Genomic DNA, 21,289 nt, shown 5'->3' on the forward strand with positions numbered 1-21,289 from the left:
TCCAAAATATATGTTAAATTTCCAAATTCCTTCTTAAATATAGATTACTATATCCATCACTAATAAAAGAATCCTAATTATTTAATCTAAAAATACCATTTATTTCCTAAAAAGTGATACACTTAAATTTCTGTAGAAATCATCAGAGTTTTCCATGCACAGCCTCTGAATTTCATGGAGCTAGAATAAAGGAGGAGGAGATTATTATATCCCTATCCTTGACAGATGCCCTGTAAAAGGCACTTTAACCTGCTCCAAGAATACCAACCCTGACACAAAAAGAGTTTGTTCTAAAACTGTAAGTAGTAGATATGAAGCTAAAACTGAATTGGAATCATTCAACTCGATATCAAAAATCTAAAAATAAATATTTTTAAAAAGCCTTCCATCATTAAAAGGATAATAATATTTTCTATGCATATAATCCATTACTCAATTGCTGGTTTGATTAAACTATCTTCACGCTATTTTTTGCTCTTCCAACTCATTTGAAAATATTTTTACTATATTTTAGGTTATATGAAATTGAAAGATTAGTAATCATTCAACTCCAATTAGATTATAATGTGACTATATTCACTAAAATGTTTCTTTTCAAGAGTAAATAAAATAAGTTAAAAAAAATTAAGGAGTCAAAATAAAGCTTGTTCTATTTTTACACTGTAAATTACTGTCATCTCCCTTGATCACTGTAGTAAATGGAATTGAGTACAATAACATTCCTTAGATAAAGGCTTTGTAACCTTAGGGAGAATGCTCCATTTGAAACTAATGCAAAATTCAAATAAGAATGACTAAAGGCATATCATAGAAACTACTAAGAAAACTGGAAATTTGGGCACAACTATTTAAATATTAGTCTATAGTTGAATTTCATCTTTCTTTCTTGTTTTTTTTTTTTTTTTTTTTTTGGTTTGGTAGAACTTAAGATACAGTTTACACATCCAAAGACACCCCATATAAAGTTCATGTCATTTAACATAACTGCATCTGGTGTTATCTAAGCTCATGACAATTTATAATGACTTGTTTAGTAATCAATGTCAAACAGCAATTAAAAAGTTAGAAAACTTGTGGTAACTTACAGGTACAGCAAAGCATGTTTTATGTCTAAGGGGGAAGAAAGTGAACACTGACTAAAACATGAAATTATATACAGAAAAGATCAGCCAGAACACAGGTGTAAAACTCAGAAGCAAGCAAAAGAGGTGAGATTAATGAGTAGAAAGCCCATGCAGAAAGCCCACCTTGAGTGTTGACATTCATGGAGGCTTATTGTACGAAAGGTTAGAATCACCCTCAGGCACACTGATTTAGAGGCCTGTGTAAACAAAAAGCAGATCAGAAGCAGAAGCCACACTGATTCAAAGGATCTGATAATGTTGAAAACTGACTAGCAAACTAAAAGAGATGGATATAAAAACCACACAGGCTCACTGCTTCTGTTGTTGAATTAAGTGTTGTTGAATTAAGTGGTTAAAAATTAAAATGTTTCCACCTACATTTTAAAAATCAGTCAGGGGCGCCTGGGTGGCGCAGTCGGTTAAGCGTCCGACTTCAGCCAGGTCATGATCTCGAGGTCCGTGGGTTCGAGCCCCGTGTCGGGCTCTGGGCTGATGGCTCGGAGCCTGGAGCCTATTTCCGATTCTGTGTCTCCCTCTCTCTCTGCCCCTCCCCCGTTCATGCTCTGTCTCTCTCTGTCCCAAAAATAAATAAAAAACGTTGAAAAAAAAATTTTTTTTTAATAAATCAGTATTGGGGCGCCTGGGTGGCTCAGTCAGTTAAGTATCCGACTTCGGCTCAGTTCATGATCTCACGGTTCGTGGGTTCAAGCCCCGCATCGGGCTCTGAGCCCATCCAGCTTAGAGCCTGGAGCCTGTTTCAGATTCTGTGTCTCCCTCTCTCTCTGCCCCTCCTCCACTCGCATTCTGTCTCCCTTTGTCTCAAAAATAAATAAACATTAAAAAAAATTAAAAATAAATCACTACTAATTTCAAACGCATTCAAAGTGTACTCACACAAACATTTCCTTGGGCGGGTGTGGGGGGGATGATAAATGCCTGCTACCACAATGAAGTAAAATGTACGTGATGCTGAATTTAGTGAATTAAAATGATTGTGAGTAAAAGAAATCCACTAACACCCAGATGGCTTTGGATGAAATCAAGAACACTCAATTGACCCTAAGTATCAGTAATACTCATTTCAAGTGTAACTTCAGGAACATATCAAAGTAAGCCTTATCTGGGATACTGTTTTGTCTTATAAAGTAGCTTTTTTTAATTTTAGGATAATCCTGGTAAGATTCCTTATTCTATTAAACATAAATATCTCAATAATAATAGGCATATAAAATAATGTTTATGTTGTTTTAGTAAAAGAACTATAGCAAGGTAGTAACTTGGTCATCCACAGAAAATCAGTACATACTCCGGAGACTGATTACACATTGTTGTCAATTCAGAACATACTAATTCTGGATGATTGTAATTCCAATAAAATATATATTGACTTCCCTCAATGATAATGATAATGTAACTGGCTAAAACTGTAATGTTTTATTATATTTAGGTTATTTAAGCCAGAATTTTCCCAACTTTGGAACCACCACACACTGGTATTTCATCAGCTCATTACTAATATGTCTAAGATATTAATCACTTGGGGGTGTCTGGGCTGGCCAGTGGACTCCAGCTTCAAGCAGCTTGGTCTGATTACCCCAGGACACTATAGAAATGTCATTATCTATTTATATCAGATCTGCCCTAAGCGATCCTCATCCAACAATCCAAATGATTTTATAAAAGATGCAATTTAGAGTTAATATTGAGAATTTAGAGCTTTGCTTCCCTTTTCCTTAAAAAAAATAATAATTACTTGATTCCTGCCCTTTTCCTTAATGTGCTGGAATTTCTCTAGTCTTATTTGCTTATCACTTTCAAAAAACTAACTAGGTTACTTTGGAGGCAGGGGTGATGCTAAATTAAACCCACTGACAAAAACAGCAGCCAATTAACATTTTTAATAGCATAAACTAAATTTTTATAAACTCTTAAAGATTCAAGACTATTTTTCCACGGTAAATATACCAAACAGCAACCATTGGTAAAAATGAGGACTCGATTTACTCATTAGTGAACATCCACCTCAGTCCAAATTCAATTGTTGCAATTATTTATTCAGTTTTAAGTCTGGAAAATCTTGGAGGGCAAATGAACTTAATGGGTTAACAAGTAAATAAAAATACTGGTAACTTACGGCATCAGACTTCCTCATACACCATGGTGCATTGTACGGGATGTCTGCATAACCCTGCTGTAAGAGGGCCTTCCTATCCAGAGTTGTAAGACCATCGATGATGGCTGCTTCACCTTGTACACACTGCAAGTGAAAGCAATAAATAAACTCATGAGAGTTTGTACTCAGTTCACATACTTAGCATATTTGTTTTTAACAAAATAGAGTATTAAATCACCTCTGAACATGTCAATAGTTATTTGTGTAGCAGTTAACAGTACAATCTCTGACAATCAGATTGCCTATTTGAATCCAGTTCTTCCACCTTCTAGCTAGATGACCTCTCTGTGCCATGGCTTACTCATGGCAATGGGAATTAATAACAGTATCTACTTCACACACACACACACACACACACACACACACACACACACACACACAGATTAAATGCCCAACACCTATAAAAGTATCTGATAGAGTCAGCATTAGATACAAAGTAGCAACTATTATAACTATTATTGTCCATTTGAGTCTTTGTAAAGTTAATAAAAATGGGCAATGTCCACTCCTTCATACAATGAAATTCAGAAGTACTAAGAGATGGGGTTTATCCTTTAAGGTAAAGGATTCTCTGGGATCCTAAAGATAAACACTAAATTTTTCTCTGAATATAAGATGTACTTATATTCCCTTAACAACAACAACAAAAATGTCCCAGTGGGATAGCAATTGCCAAAAACATAATAGATTTCAAGAGTTTTTCCTCCAGGGTTTGTTCTCACTTTAGATCCTTCCCGAAAGGTCACACTCCATGTTCATACTCTACTCTGTCTTCATGACCTTTGACTACTACATGAAATCTTATACATTTGTTTGTGAATTATTGCCTGCCTCTCCTGCTAGACATTCCATTAGGGTGGAACTGTCTTTTCTATTGCAGTATCCCTGATGCCTGAACAGGACCACACATTGTGAACACTCGATATTTATTCAACAAATGAATAACACATCTTGTATAAGTATTAACTATTGGGAAATCAATTTATGAGGATACTTTATAATTTTATTTATTTACCTGCTAATATATTTGTTTTTCCTGCATAGTGATTTATTTTAACAGGCATCAAAAAAGATGTTTAGCATTATATAAGGTAAATTAAGCTGATTAAATTAACAGATTATGTTCAAGTATAAGCAAAGCTCTGCACTAAGTTTAGACTGAAAGAAACTTTCAAAAGATTTTTATTTATTTTGTTTCAGCTTATTTTTATCCTTTTACAAAAGGGAAAGGGTGACATTTCCCCCTTGGTATGTCAAATTTAACCTCCCCAGACCAGACTTCCTGGTGGTCTTCCCTCCCCTTCCAATTGTTCAGGCCCAAAACTTTAGAGGCATTCTTCATCATCTCTTTCTCCTAAGCCTGCAACCAAACCATCAACAAATATTCTCAGCAAATATTCTCAGTTACTCAAAATCTACCCAGAATCTGGTTTCGCATCATGACCACTTCTTATCCAACTCTGCTGCCATTGTCCTCATCTCTTGTATGGCTTATTGTGACAGACGCCACAAATATCTTTCCGCTTCCAGCTTCGCCCCATTCTTCGCAAAACCCATCCTCAACACGGCAAAGGCGCTTTCTGCCTCAGAGTAAAAGGCAAAGTTCTTACGTGGTCTACAAGGCCTCGCAGATCTGCCTCCCCACCCTCCCTTAACTCTCTCCTCATCTCTCCCTTCCTCTTCCTCCTCTGACCACACCATCCTCCTTGGTATTTCTTCTTTTTTTAGTGTTTATTTATTTATTTTGATAGAGAGAACGAGCATGGGAAGAGGCAGAGAGAAGAGAGAGAGAGAGAGAGAGAGAGAGAGAGAGAGAGAGAGAGAATCACAAGCAGGCTCCGTGCTGTCAGCACAGAACCTGACTCGTGGCTCAAACCCACAAACTGGGAGATCATGACCTGAGCCAAAATCAAGAATCAAAGGCTTAATCAACTGAGCCACCCAGGTCCCCCATCCTCCTTGATATTTCTTGAACACTCTATGCTCCCTCCTGCTTCCTGACACTCAAGAGTTTATTCTGAGTGGCTTGTGCATCACCTCTTGTGTACCAGTCGTGTGCTGAAATGCTACCTATGGGAAAGATCTTCCCTGGTGATCCTGTACAAGTTGTGATCCCAACCTTAAACCCTGGTCTTCCCAGTTCCCCTCCATCCATAGCATTTATCACCATCTGTCAGGCTAGATGGGTTGATTGATTCATTCATTCACTAATATGTTTTTTCTGGCTAAGTCCTTCCATTATGATATATATTCTATAAGGGCAAAAGTATTTGTTTTATTTACTGACTTAATTACTGTTTTCTATAAAATTGAAGTTTAATGATTGTCATGCTTTATTTAAAGATATTTCATTATTTAAAATATAAGTTCACATTTTGGGAAATAATTTGACAATAAGGATTCATCAGCTTTTTACACTAAATGGAAGGAAACTCAACAAAGGAAATCTGCCGTTAAACAAGCAGAGGGGAACTTTTATCTTACTGTTTAATTATCTGTTGACTGATAATATCAGTTTGACTAATGGGTGATTATGACCTTTAGTTATTGTCCTAGGTCCTAAATAAGTCTAACTTTAGCTTTTTTTTTTTAATCAGTAAAAAGAATCAATTTACATGTTGTTCCCTACTTTATCAAGAGGCTTACATTTCTGATATCAGAGAGCCCTTCTATTTCCAGAGATTACTATTCCAATGCTAATTAATGTAATTGTAAACAGTTTTACTAATAGCCCATGTATACAGCAATTTTAATTTTCATAATGGCAAAAATTTAAAAAAATATCAAATAAGTTGTTCGAACACTTAAGTACAAAATTATTATGTATAGAAACCAGGTCTTTTTGCAAGACTATCAAGAACACATGAAATAATAATTATATACATTTATATGTAGATTTTAAAAATCAAAGCAAAACAATTTTTTTCCAAAAGAAAATATGCATATGCTGGCTTCTATAAAATTCTTTATTCATACTATAAGTGTTTACCAAACATATAGGAAGCTTTGCAAGAAATATTGGTTCCTCTCTTAACCAAAAATAAACAAATGCCCTCATCTGAACACATGTTCAAGGAAATCAAAGCTTTGCTTAAAAATATTTTAAACTACTTTGCTGCAGCAAATAGAGCATGAGCTTTTAGATATCTTCAGTCTATTTCCCCAACATTATTACAGTGATCTAAATATTACATGGTAAAACTTATAAATACATGGCCGGATGCCACAGGGCTGTGAAATTATCCTGCCTATGATTATAGACATTAGATTATTACATTTGTATACATCTGTTTGGGTCTGGGATATGTGTCTTAACATAATAGAGACAAAATAATCCCATAACTTTTGTTACTCTTTCCACTAAACACCATGTGATGTAGTAGTTAGTTCAAGATAGTTCCTACATGGATAGATGATATGCCATACCTACTCATAAATTAATCAATTCTTTTTACCTATAAAAAATGTTAAGCTGATACAACCATCAAACTTCCCTGAAAATACAATATTCTTACAAAAAGTTAACTATTACATCCAACTATTATCTCTTTTATGGCTAGTAGTGTCATAAACAATGTTTCTAAAGCTTTCTTTCCACAATTCAAGGTTGACCTTTCCAATATGCTTATGAAAAGCCATTAAATATATTATGGTTAGTTTGCTCTCATAGTCATGAATGGTGAATTTACATCTAATTAATATTAAATAAAAGCATAACTTTAGTAATTCATGATGTTAAAAAAACATCTCCCAACATGACGCAGAAGAAAATCACGGAGTGATGACAGTTTTAGAATAAAATAGGGTCACTGTCACATCTATAATCACTTTTCAACTTTAAAATTTAGACTGTGAGGGGCATCTGGGTGGCTCAGTCGGTTAAAGCGTCCAACTTCAGCTCAGGTCATGACCTCACAGTTCATGAGTTCGAGCCTGGAGCCTGCTTCAGATTCTGTGTCTCCCTCTCTCTCTGCCCCTCTCCATCTCATGGTCTGTCTGTCTGTCTGTCTCTCTCTCTGTCTCTTTCTCACAAAATAAATAATTAAAAACAATTTTAATTTAGACTGTGAGACAAAGAGAGTTCAGGATAGCTACATCAAAAACAGCTTTGTGATATGGTCTTATTTCCAATCCCAAAATAATGAAAACTTCTAACAGAGAAAAGATGACTAGGTCATCTGGCTAGAGTTTTCACATTTGAAAATGATAAATAATAAACCCTTAGAGTAGTTCGTAAGAATAAACTAGTTAATGCAAGCAAAGCACTTCAAATAGTCCCTAGAACACAAAAACAAATGCTAGCTACTATACTTACTGTGACTAACAGCAAGACACCCCAGACAAAAAGACTTCTCTGATACATGGAATTTCTTTTTTTTTTTTTAATTACATCAGAACTTCACGAAGTCTCATACAATACCTTGTCATCTACCTTGTTTCTTGGAGACTGTTGTGTGACACCTGGTTTTGGATTTTCTGCATTTCTCTGACTGTACTGTTTATATCCCTCTTTCATTTCAGTTTTATGTTGCTGATATTTTAGTTTATATTTGCTTGTTGGTCCTGGTAAGTTTTCAGGTATTATGTCTTGCTCCTAGATGTAAAAATAAAAAGCATGTTATCCGCCAGGAAAAAAAAGGAAAAAAATGAAAATAATTATTAATTTTCCTTATTAACATACACAGGTTTATCATTTACCTTAACATTTATGCTTAAGAAACAGATCATTATGATCTACACGCTAAACAGAGGTCATATTTAAAATATTTCGCTGGTACAGCATCACTGAGCAACCAAAGCAAGTGGAGCTGCTCAGGATGGACTGTGGTCGTTAAGTACCAGGAAGCTTATACTTTGTTTCCCAGCTGAAGATCAGTCCTGGTGCTATGAAACTGGTGGGTTAAAATGAATATGCGCAGTACTAAGTGGGATATATGAAAAGCCATCCTAAAATAAAATTAAGTAACATTTATTATGAGCTCTATGCAATATTGTGTTCAAATGTTTTTTATAGTAAATACCAAGTAAAAATTACCTCCTCATCAGAGTCAACAAGGCTTCCCAAATCAAGTCGTGGAACCCTGAAAGAAATAATCTATGCATCATCCCATTACTTTTTAAAATGAGGCTTTAATAGTTGCAAGTCATACATGCTGCATCTTATATAAAAAGGTACACTAAAGCCAATGGTGTGCTGCACCTACCAGCTGTGAGAGGCTTGTGTTACATAAAGGTTCAGTAGTTTTTGAGCTAGTTGTTAACAAAGCATTATTAAAGATAAAATTATATAAACTTCTAATTAAATAAGTTACATTAAAAACAAAGGTCATAAATACTTGAAGTCATCACTTCTTAATGACTTTACTGTGCTTCACTATTATCTATGTTCTAGAAGTTATTGACACCTATGGTATTTGTGTGGTAGTATAACGGTGTGCATCTCTTTCCAAGTCTGGGTTCAGTAATATTACATATAGCTTGAAATCAGCCACAGCAGGATGATTGACACGGACATTGGCAAATGCTATGAATCAGGACTTGATTTATTATTTTGTTGATTTCTGAGACTTAAAACAGTAGTGAAGAAAACATTAATGGTACAGATTAAAAAGTGTATCGTATCTGTAATTGGCACATTGCAAATAACAAAAAACTGAGGAAATATTGTACCAGAATTTGAAACTATTACTTAAGTCAACAAATAAATCACTCACATCACTTTACAATAAATGAAAATATCAACCAATGTTCATAAATTGAACTAATGGCTCGTCAGCTGCAGATATAAGAATTCAGCAGAAAACAAAAAGCATTCCGTGAGAATCAATTGGCTACATGGAATTTCCAAAAGAGAGTTTATATATTTATTAGTATTTGTAAACTGCCTACTATATATCTTCCATAGGAGTAAAATTTATAACCAACTTAAAAAATACTTAAGTTTATGTATGATTAACAAGTAAAATTTTAAATAAACTTATAGTACACTTTCAGAAAACCAGTTGTTAAACATTTAACATGATGGGATCGATTGTCAGTACACACTGAATATATTTAGCTAAGGCTTGCACCTACCTCTATTCTTTGTCTAGATGAGTACAGAGGTATCTGTTATGTAGAACCACATGAAATTGCTGATACTTATTAATTTCATACGGTTCAGCCTAACAAATTACTAGGGTTTTAACATCTATTATCTAGTAAGTCCTGTAGTCTAAAATACTTGAAAAAATATAAAAATAATAACCTTTCAAATTTTAAAAGGCAAAAATGTACAATATAAAACATGAATTAAGGTAGTCCGTCCAAACCTAAAATCATTTAAATAAGATTGACAAAATTGTCATATTTCTCAAGATAAGGTAGGGTCACAGATGCTTTGCATTAAATTCATTTTGACTATCCTAGTTTTAAAATTCAATATTTCATACATTTCTTTAATAAATTCACTTAGCTCAATTTTCTAAATAACACAATAGTTTAACCTTTTCAGGAAAATGTAAGAATATTAAAGAAAACAAAAAACAAGACAAGTAGTACGCTCAATCCCATCATCCTGCTTCCATTCTGGCATAGCAATTTTCAGGCCATCTACATGAATATCAATTTTTTTGCAATTCACAATCACAGCTACATATAAAATTTTGCTGTATTTTTTTTATTTGTTAACGTATTATATATGTTCGCCCATTAAATAGCTCAAATGTGAAGAAATGTGACTTACACAGGTAGGCAAGGATTCTGGATTGCCTGTGATTTGGAAGTCCGTCCTTGCTTTAATTAAAAGAAAAAATCAGTATGTATATGCCCTTTATTTATACTTTAAAAGATAAGCAATGAGTCAATTCAGTAAAGCTGATTATTATTTTCTCAGTAAACTTCATAGAAGAAATATTTATTAAGGCTCTCCTTACTATGCTTGAGACACAGAAATAAGATGATAAGCAACACAGACAATCTTTACCCTCATGGCGCCCTGTCTGCTGGGGAAGACATTCATTCAAACAAACAATAATGCGGAAAAACACGTGCTATGACAGAGCAACTACATATAGCACGTGTACCCAACAAGTCTAGGAAACTGAGGACGTTTTTTCAAAAACAGAAAAAAGTAACCTTGAAATGGAACTCTGAAGGATAAGTAGCAGTTAGCCAGATAAAGGCAGAAGGGAGAATATTGCTTTAGTCAGGAAACAACTCATCCTGCACTAGCCCACAGGCAAGAGTTAGCAGCTAGACAGGGCTGAAATCCAGAGCAAGGAGATCGTGGCCGGAACTATTCCATAATACAAGTCAAAGAACTTGGACCTTGCCCTAAACGTAATGTGAAAACTGCAGGATTTAAGCAAAGAAGAGACAAATATATACATGTATACATTTGTAGATGTTCAGTATTATTTCCAAAAAATTGTGCAAAGACATGAAATATACTCATGATAAATTGAGTGGTGAGCTCATGATGGTGAGGTCAGCCACCATGGAATAAGAAATACATATGAGTCATAGAGAAATTCAAGTTAATAAGTACAGCAAACAATTCATCAACACTTCTAGCTTACTTCTTAAATGTTATCTAACTGGTCATTTTTGTGATACTGACAATAAGTATAGAAATTACATTCAAGGGGCGCCTGGGTGGCTCAGGCTGTTAAGCATCCAGCTTTTGATTTTGGCTCAGGTCATGATCTCACAGTTCACAGGTTTGAGCCTCACATCATGTTCTGCACTGACAGCATGGAGCCTGCTTGGGATTTTCTCCATCCCTGTCTCTCTCTGCCTCTCCCTCACACTCTTTCTCTCTCTCTCAAAATAAATAAATTTAAAAAAAAAGAAGAAGAAATTACATGTAAGACTGAGCTTCATCACTCTAATTGACCAAAGAGAACACAAATTCAATTCAGTATAAACTTTATTGATACGGCATTGTTTTAAATACTATCCTAATAAAAAGTTAAAATGCAGAAATATAAAATCACAAAATAATCAGCTAATTAGAAAAAAAAATTATATATATATATATAAAATAGTTGACCCTTGAGCAATGCTGGGGTTAAAGGTACTAACCACCTCCCCCCATACAGTCAAAAATGCATGTATAACTTTTGACTCCTCAAAAACTTAACTACTACTAGCCTACTGTTGACTAGGAATATAAAGTCAATTGACACATATTTTATGTTATATGTACTATACGCTACATTCTTACAATAAAGTTAGCTACAGAAAATGTTATTAAGAAAATCAAACAGAATAGAAAACACATTGTATTTATTGAAAAAAATCTGCATATAAATGTACCCATGCAGTTCAAACGAGTTAAAGGTCAATTGTCTATAACACATACATCATAGCTTAAAGTAGCAGCACACCTCTATCGCATATCAAAGATTGTCTTAATTGTACTTGGAAAACATCGTGATATCATCTAAACTTAGGAAGAAAATCTAAACAGAATATAACTGTAGTTGTCATAATTATCACCATCATTATCCCCCAGAAAGCTTTTTATTTTTTTTAATGTTTATTTATTTATTTTGAGAAAGAGAAAGAGTACACAATAGCAGGGGAGGGGCAGAGAGAGGAGAAAGAGAATCCCAAGCAGGCTCTGCACTGTCAGCACAGAGCCCAATGCAGGGTTGGATCTCAGAAACCTGAGAGTATGACCTGAGCTGAAATTAAGACTTGGGCACTTAACCAACTGGGACACACAGGTGCCTCCACACCGTCCCTCCTCCCTCCCTCCCCTCCAGAAGGTGTTTTAATAGACCCCAGAAAGTGTTTTGACTTAAAGACAGTCTTTTAAAGTCATAGGCCTATTTTACAATGGCAGTTACCTTTATTGCCTAATTCCAACAAAATTTTGCTAGCCAATCCAGAATGAAGGTAAATTATAGCTTATAAATCCCTGGGCCAGGAGTTGGCAAACTATGGTCCAGCTCTGTTTTATAAATAAACTTTTATTGAACCACAACCACATTGATTTATTTATGAATTGTCTCATTACATCAGCAGAGTTAAGTGATTGCAACAGAGACAACAGCCCATAAAGCCAAAATTACTAGCTGGCCCTTTATTTACTTTTTTCTAAGTTTATTTATTTTGAGAAAGAGAGGGAGAGAAAGAATCTCAAGTAGGCTTAGCACTGTCAATGCACAGCCTGACACAGGGCCTGAAGCCACGAACTAGAAGATCATGACCTGAGCCAAAATCAAGTTGGAGGCTCAACTGACTGAGCCACCCAGGGACCCCTAGCTGGCTATATCCTGTCCTTTTTTTTAAAATAGACTTTATTTTTTAGGAGTTTTAGTTTCATAGCAAAATTGAGTGGAAGATACAGATATTTGCTGTATATCCCCTGTGATATTATGATTTGTAAGAAATATACATTTGGACATTCATATGACCAAAACAGATTTCTCATATATATTTGGTCTTGTCGAGTTCCTGGGTTACAGCTCCCAAAATCTTTGGAGTTTTCTCAAAGTTAAGAGAAATAAATGTATTGTTATGTTAATGAGGTTGCTTTTGGAAAGCTCCTAAACTTGACGGCTGGTTGCCAATAAAGCCTACCCTGTGATTGGAGGGTTGGACTTTCACTCTCACCTCCTGACCTCCAGGGAGTGGAGAAGAGGGCTAGAAGTTTAATTAATCACCAATGGCCAATGATTTAATCAACCTTGCCTATGTAATGAAACTTCCATAAAATCCCAAAAAGACAGCATTCAGAGAGCTTCTGGGTTGGTGAACACGTGGAGGTTGAGAGAGTGGCATGCCTAGAGAGGGCATGGAAGCTTCCTGCCCCTTCTCCCATACCTTGCCATACCCATCTCTTCTCTCTGGCTATTCCTGAGTTATGTATTTTTATAATAAACTGGTAATTTAGTAAATAAAATGTTTCTCTGAGTTCTGTGAGCCACTCTAGCAAATTAATCAAACTCAAGGAGGAGGCTGTGGGAACCTCTGACTTACATAGCTTGTCGGTCAGAAGTACCAGTATCTGAGTATCAACTCCAGCCTGTAGCCAGAAGCACAGGTAACAACCTGGGCTTGTCTGAAGTTGGAGAAGGTGTGCAGTCTTTAAAACTGAACCCTTAACCTGTGGAACCTGATGCTATCTCTGGGTTGATAGTGTCAAAACTGAGTTGAATTGTAGGTCACCCAATTGCATCAGAGCATTGCTAGTTGAAGGTGTTGAAATTGAAACAGGGTGCTCATAACACCAAAAGACCCTATTGACCACACATATGCATAGCCTTCCCCATTATTAATATCCCTCACCAGCATGGTACATTTGCTACAATTGATAAACCAACATTCACAAATCATCATCACTCAAAATCCATTACATTAGAGCTCACTCTTAGTGTGTATTCTATAGATTTAGACAAATTTGTAATGACTTGCATACTGTCTTTTTCCCCTTTTATTTTAAGCAACTTCCATGTTACTCCTTAAAATCATGTTCATCTAGTATTTCTCAATTGCTACATACTTTTTCAGTATTTTTTTCATTATTTAAAAAAACACACACTTTTAAAAAATACCTTTGTTTTCATCTGAGTTTTTCTATATTTCAGATTATTTCCATAGAATAGATTCCAGGGATTTTATTTGCATCAAATCACTTGAAAAACTTTATAGGTCAATACACACCACCAATCTTGTTTCCAGAAATGTGGTACCAGTTTTTTGTTTTGTTTTGCTTTTTGGGTTTTCTTATATTTGATTCTGTAGAATTTCAATTTAGACTAGTCATTTTCTAAAGAACATAATATACACATTACAATCAAATGCCTCTGCATTCCAGAAATTCAACTCCTGAAAGCTTTGCAAAGAGGTGATGATTTCTATGTAATATCCTGCTTTTCTAATTATTTCAAAAGCCAAAAAGTTAACAAAGCAGATTTAAAGACAGCAGCATGAGTCAATAAAGAAACTTTTGTATTTTCAAGACTCTATACACTAATTTTTCTAATGTCACTATTACAATGTAAATTGAAATCAATTAATATAAATGATAATCAGTTAATCCTGTGAATTATCATTGGTGTTTTGGTCAGGTTTTTTTTATATGTCACTCTGTGCTCATCAAAAGCGCTGTCCTTAATCCCCATCACCTGTTTAAGCCATCTCCCCACCCACTTTCCCTCATGGTACCAGTTAAGAATGCACCGATTCTAAGTCTGAGTATTTCAATATTACATTTTTCCTCTAATTTAATAGAGGCATAAAAGTATATCATGATGCTAATTTTCATTCCCCTGATTATCAGTGGGGCTGAACAAGTTTTTGTATTCTTATCTCCTACACATATTTCCCAGCTGTTGGTGTTTGTAATGATATCTGAGTAAAGAGCACAGATCTTGAAGTCAGAACTGGAGTTCAAAATCTTGGCATGTCACTTAATCTCAAGGACCCACAGTCCTTCCACTTCTAAAAGTAGGTTAATAATAATACCTACCTCAAAAGTGTGTTGTAAGAATTAAGTGATATAAGTTAATGAAACATTTATCATGGTGTCTGGACAAGCAGTAGGCATTCAATATTTAGAATAATAAGAATAAAGAAATATAAATATACATCACTTGTATGTATTTCTAAACTAAAATTTATATTTACCCAATTCTGTGATGGAAACAAGGGAAAGGTAGCCATAAATTTGTGCTTAATCAATGATTTATATACACAAGGGTGATATTATGAAGGTTTACAAAGAATAAAGGTCTTAATAGAAGCCCAGATTCTCTTCTTACCTAACACAAAATGTATACTGATACTCTCTTCTTCTTTCTACTATTCTTATTTCTACATTTTCTACAGATACACACAGATAATTTTTAAGATAATAATATGAAAACAATAATAATAAGCTTGATTTTTACAAATAAAACTAATTCAAGCAATGAGCAAGTTTTCAACTGATTATCTTCAATCCTGGCCACTCACTTCTTCAAATCTAGAAAATATGGATCCTAAATATTTGTAAGTATAAGTAGTCATAAAAACATGAAGAAAATGGCCAATGATTTAATAAATCATTTAATGAATTTAATGAACCATTTAATGAATAATCAGGCAATTATTTAATGAATCATCCCACAAGAGGAAAACTACATAGCACACATACTTGCAGCAGCTTTCTTCCAGAGAATGGCTGAGTTTGACTCGTAGGGGAAGTAGCAACTCCTTTAACCTCTAAATCCATCCAAGTTCACGTATTTATCCTGCAGTATACTTTGAAAAGGGTAAAAACATACAAAACGGTCATTCTTACTCTAATTTTAAACAAGCCATGCAAATTGCATACTACTACTACATGGAAAGAAATCGTGTGGTTAATCATTCTTACTTCTTTCACTCAAATCAACTTTTTGTGGGTAATTACATTATGTGGGGCAAATGCTAGTCCGAATACTGTTCCCCCAAAGATGTCCATGCCCTAATCAGTGGGCCCTGTGAATATGTTTACCCTATACAACAAGGAGGACTTTTCAGATGTGATTATGTAAAGGATTTAGAGGTGTGAAAATTATCCTGGATTATCTGCAGGGCCCAATGTAATCATCAGGGTCCTTATAAGAGGGAGCAGAATAATCAGAGTATGAAACAGAAGATGTAAGAAAGACAGCACAGGTCAGAGAGGAGTGAAGATGCTATATAGCTGGCTTTGAAAGTGGAGGGAGAGGTCATGAGCAGTCTCCACAAGTCAGAAGAGGCAAGGAACGAATTTTCCCCTGGAGCCTCCAGGAGGAGCCAGCCCTGCTGACATCTTAATGTTAGCCCTGTAGGACTCATTTTGTACTTCTGATCTCCAGAACTATAAAATAAATAATAAATAATGAGTTAATTTATGTTGTTTCAAACCACTAAGTTTGTGGGAATTTTTCACGGTAGTGATAGAAAACTAATGCTTGTACTTCTCTACCACAAAGTGGTATAAATTTATTTTCTTTACTCTTTTCCTAAACCTTTAGGAGTTCTGACTTTACCAGAGTAAGCTAATGAAAAATCTTGTTATGCAAACAGTATTCTTCAATACAAAGAATAAAATAGAGCGGATGGTCCAATTAGTAATTATGTGGTGACAGGTAAAACGCATGTAAGAAAATATTGAAAATCATCAACTTGCAAAGTTGTACAAAACCAAAATCCTCAGTCACCCAAATTTTGAATATTTTATTTCACACTTCAACCTTAATCATACTGAAGATATGTTTTTTAACAATTCATACTTTCTTTTTCTATTATTAGACTTGGATTTATTTTAATAGTAATTTAATTTCTAAGGAAAGATGGCATGGCATAGTGCCAGCATAGAGTTATATAGACTGATATTAAAATCCACATTTTTTTGATACTTTCCCATAATGTAAGCTTGGGTAAGAATTTAACCTTTCCGAGCCAATATTTCTAATTTGTAAAATGCGTTTAATGTTACCACATTTCTCATCTTCCTATGTATATGGAATATGGTTATTCAATTCGTGGTAGCCATCATTATTAAAATGTAGTTTTACTGCAATGAAATCCTCTTACTGAGATATCCCAGTTCTTCACTAATTTATCTATATGGCTCCTTTTACCCCATTTCCATAGTCCCCTCCCCTAGGACCCCATGACCTAAGGCTAGATTTCTACTGTTAAGAGTAAAATCAGGAAGACTTATTAACCAACAGCAGACATGTTCTGAAAACATCACAATATTGGATTTGATAATAATTTGGCTTTTTTTTCCTGAGCTATCTTTCACAAGTAAGCAACTTTCTTAAAGTTGTTATTGCTTTGGTGGGGGGAAAGAAGGCTGTTGTTTGCTTTTAACCACATCACAAAAGCTGTTGTATTTGCCATGAGGATTGACAACCAACAAACCCAAGTTAAAACAGAGAAGCTGAGCAATCAGCTAAGTGATTTTCTCCACACACCAACCACACAATTACCTATACCTGAGAAACCATTACAGCCATTTCAAATCACTACAGGTCACGTTACATCGCCATAATTCATTTGCAAATAACAAAAACAACAAAATTTAAATACTCTTTCCAGGACTTCCTACTCCCTGTATTTCCCTAGGCTTAACACTCATTAGCTTTGACTGTAATTAACTCTTTTCGTGTCTCTAATAAACTGTCAAGACCATGAAGCTGGATTTCATGTCCTTAATATAGCAGATACATAATAAATATTAATTTAGTCAATAAATTAATGCATAGTCAAATACCTGTTCACATTTTAAACATATTCTTAGTTTCCCTTCTCTGCACATAAATGACATGATCACATGCTACATATACTGTTCTTCAAACAATAGATATGGTATTCAAAGCACGAATGGTAATCATTATTTTTCACGCTATACTGTAAGCCTCACAAAGGCAAGGACTATGGTTTTGCTCACTTTGTATCTCAGCACTTAGCAGAAAGCCTAGAAAACAGTAGGAACTTAATAACTATTTGTCGAATAGGTGAATTCAGTCAATTCACATGTGTGTTATTTCAGACCTTGGCAGCATACAAACGGTTCATTCAGATATCACAGGAGTAGGAAAGGGCAGTGCCATCATACAGGGAACACTCCAGGATCTACAGAATTGGAGCAGTCAGGCTCCTGACACCTCTGCCAAAGAATCTTAAGATTTGGACAGATCTGCAGAGATGAAATAGCACAATCTTCTGATTTCCAAACTGAGGAATCAGTGACCCAAAAAAGGGGGATTTTACTTTGCCAAGTTATTTGCCAGTTATTACTGAATTTATACCAGTTTCAGATCTCTTTCTAACACTACCCCGTTGCTGGTGGTACAGGTCAGAAGAAAGAGAGGAGAATTAGCTAGAGACTCAAGAACACCAGAAACCTAAACCTGGTGGCAAAAGAATTTCAAATAAATGGCCTGTGAGCCGATCTTTGGAATGCACACCAAAGTCTGTCCATGTCGGGCGGGAATACTCAGTTGGGGTATGTTGGGGAGGAGAGGTGGCGGGAAGCAGGGAAAAGTACTTCTGAATGGCTCTGTCTCCATCCGGACTGCCGCAAGTCAAGAGATATTATGGCTGGCACGTCATGAATGTTGTTAACAAACAGATCCAAGTCTTACCACATTATCTTTAGTGCTACCAAAAAGAACAGAACTCACCTCCCACTCTTCTCATTTCTCAAGGATAATTATTTCCAATTGCAATTATCACCATTTCCCTCTTGGTTAGTGATATTAGTGACTATAATTTGCTTCTACCAAATCAGAACATAATGGAAAGCGAAAAATAAATTGGTCAAATCCATCCCATAATCAAGGAGAGAAGAAAAAGATGAAAAGATTTAGTATTTAATCTCCATGCAAGTGAGGACCAAGTTTATCTTGGAGCCCAGGTGATAAGAGCCCCAAGTATCTGAATGAACCTGGCGTCATTCTTAAATTCAAACAGTAATTGTCGGTACACCCCTCCCCCCCAACACACACACAAAGGTTAAGATTATGCATTAACGCAAAGTACCTGAACTAATGCTCCGCCCCCTTCCTATCGGAGATTCAAGGACTGGGGTGTGACACCAGCCAACGACAGCCAACCTGAATTGACCCAACAAGATAGGTAAAGAGCAGGTCCAGAGTGGGAAGGATGGCAAAGGTATGTATCAACGGGGCGATTCCATCGAGAACTCCCCCGAGACAGCTGAGACAAGCTGGAAAGGCACAGCTCCCAGTAGACTCCACCAAGCCCAGGCCCGCGTCTGCAGGTTGCCTAGCAACTGGCGTCCCCTTGCTGGGCCTCCAAACCCTTTCTCAAATACAAGGAAAAGATCATCGCCCCAAATCCCTTGCTCCTTCCACGCCACCTCTTGCCCTATACTGAGTGGGGTATTTCCTCGGCCAACCCGGCCAGCGAAGCAAGCGACCCGCGGAGGTACTTGCCGAAGCGAGCTGCTGAAATCCTGTGGGCCTCCGAGTCTCATCCGGGGACCAGTTCCAGGGTGCCTCTAAATCCCGGCGGGGAAGTGGAAGAGGATTCACTTATATATGGGCTTCTCAGACGCAGAGACGGGACCAAAGCCCAGCCGGGATCCACCACGGGTGTTGTATATAATTCTTTTAAGTGAGTTCTCTTTAACAAATTTTATACAGCCTCTGCCAGGAGTTCAGATCCTAGAGAGATATTATGAGGGGAAAAAATTATGTTATAATGCCCGCTGTCAAGGAACTTGCAATTATTTATTTTTTTTATTAAAAAAAAATTTTTTTAATGTTTATTTGAGAGAGACAGCGACAGACAGACAGAGCATGAGCAGGGGAGGGGCAGAGAGAGAGGAAGACACAGAATCTGAAGTAGGCTCCAGGCTCTGAGCTTGCAAGCGCAGAGCCTGACATGGGGCTGGAACTCACGAACGGAGAGATCAAGACCTGAGCCAAAGTCGGCGCTTAAGGACTGAGCCTCGCAGGCGTCCCAGAACTTGCAATTATTTAAAAAGACAAGACGCAATATAGTATTATAGAGAGATATATACATACAGGTACATAGATATTTGGATATAGGGAGATATAAATTAAAATACCGATACAATGGAAAGGGAACAAAACTAGGAATCAGGAAATTTTCGTTTATTTTTTGCTCTGCACACAATGTCTATGGGCATCAACCCTTCATCAATAAAAGGAAAGTTCTGGTTTGAGAGATTTGTCAGGTTCCAAGCAAGGTATGCCCACGCAGGGGTCCAATAATAAAACTGACCTAAAGAAATGATCAAAGCAGGCAGTTTTTATATTTTTGGATGCAAAGAGACAATAAATCTGAAGAATTGACAAAACAAAGAACAAAGAAAGCTGAATTTGGGGAGTTTAGTAAATTATTCTAAACAGATTGCTCTGGGGTAGTAAATTAATAAAAAGTAACAAGGGTTGTTTACATACCCTTCTAGGCTCCTAATTTCTTCTCTGGGGATAAGGATGTCACCTTACATCCTGGTATAGGAACAATACCTTTCACATGGGAGGTTTATTTCTCGCTTAGAGGAGACAAAGCAGGAAGCAGGTCAGAGTGCTCTCTTGCATTAACTACTTAAGTAACTTTTATTTAAAATAATCAATATAACAAAGTTGCACATTTTGGGATGGCCTGCCTTTGGCCCCTACATATAAATTGTACTTTTTTGCCAATTTTCAAAACAGTTCCTCACAAAAGATCTGTTGCTATTATAGCCAGTTAATTTCCTTATACACAAAACAATACTACATTAACCATATGTTATACTATGTTAACCATACGTTATACTATGTTATTGACGGATCCAAAGTAACCTGCATTTGAAGGTCAGCAAACCACCACTGAACACCTACTATCTGCAAATGCATCCAGTGTTAGAAAAAGTAAAGTCTATAAGCCAACCTAGTATTGCCTTTTAAATTGGGTCTAAAATACTTATTGAGACTCTAGTATGTATATGATGAATAAGATAGTTACTGAAGAAGCTTAAAATTGTATACATTATTAGAAAGTTAAGGAGTGCTCATTTCCTCATTAATTCAGTCAATTAACATTTATTGAGGGCATGTGGGTTCAGTAGCTGCTCTAGGTGCTATAGATATAGAAATAAAGCAAATAAAACACTGTTTCAGTGAAGGTTAAAATCTGAGGCGATAAACATTAAATAAATAAGTAAAGACTATCATCACAGGTAGCAATTAATGTGATAAAGAAAAATATAAACACTGATAAACACTGATAGATAGAAGTTGTAGGATCATGTATGGCTTCATTGAAGGGAATTTTGCAGACAAAAGTAACAGCAAGTGCAAAATGCTTGTGGGTAGAGCATCCTTGCCACGCTGATGGATGTGGCTGAAGCCAAGGGAGCCAGTGGAGAATGTAGAATAGGGGGCAGAGATTAGCCATGGTCAGATTATGTAGTGCCTTTTGAACCAAACCTAGGAATTTGGATTTTATAAATGTGACAGGAAGTCATTAGAGGGTTTTGAAAAGAGGGGAGGCTGTGATACTATGA

The 21,289-nt window shown here is 35.9% G+C and overlaps 1 protein-coding gene across 13 annotated transcripts in view; it reads right to left on the reverse strand.

Moving 5' to 3' along the window:
* Nucleotides 1–19,420, reverse strand: part of CAPS2 (calcyphosine 2) — a 57,954-nt gene extending 38,534 nt beyond the window's left edge. For 2 of the 13 annotated variants that reach the window (XM_053226502.1, XM_015063630.3), the window contains exons 1-6: nucleotides 18,790–19,418; nucleotides 15,425–15,531; nucleotides 10,022–10,071; nucleotides 8,333–8,378; nucleotides 7,718–7,891; nucleotides 3,259–3,381 (exon numbers count right to left, since the gene is read on the reverse strand). In XM_053226502.1, the coding sequence (XP_053082477.1) occupies nucleotides 3,259–3,381; nucleotides 7,718–7,891; nucleotides 8,333–8,378; nucleotides 10,022–10,071; nucleotides 15,425–15,502 (471 nt within the window). In that variant the 5' untranslated portion in view covers nucleotides 15,503–15,531; nucleotides 18,790–19,418. Of the gene's footprint in view, nucleotides 1–1,247; nucleotides 1,322–3,258; nucleotides 3,382–7,717; nucleotides 7,892–8,332; nucleotides 8,379–10,021; nucleotides 10,072–15,424; nucleotides 15,532–18,431; nucleotides 18,527–18,789 lie in introns of those variants that run through there. The other 11 variants (XM_053226503.1, XM_015063629.3, XM_053226500.1 and 8 more) reach the window with 11 other exon arrangements.
* Nucleotides 19,421–21,289: the final 1,869 nt, after the last annotated feature.

The sequence above is a fragment of the Acinonyx jubatus genome, chromosome B4 (genome assembly GCF_027475565.1).
Source record: "Acinonyx jubatus isolate Ajub_Pintada_27869175 chromosome B4, VMU_Ajub_asm_v1.0, whole genome shotgun sequence".
Classification (NCBI taxonomy): Eukaryota; Metazoa; Chordata; class Mammalia; order Carnivora; family Felidae; genus Acinonyx; species Acinonyx jubatus.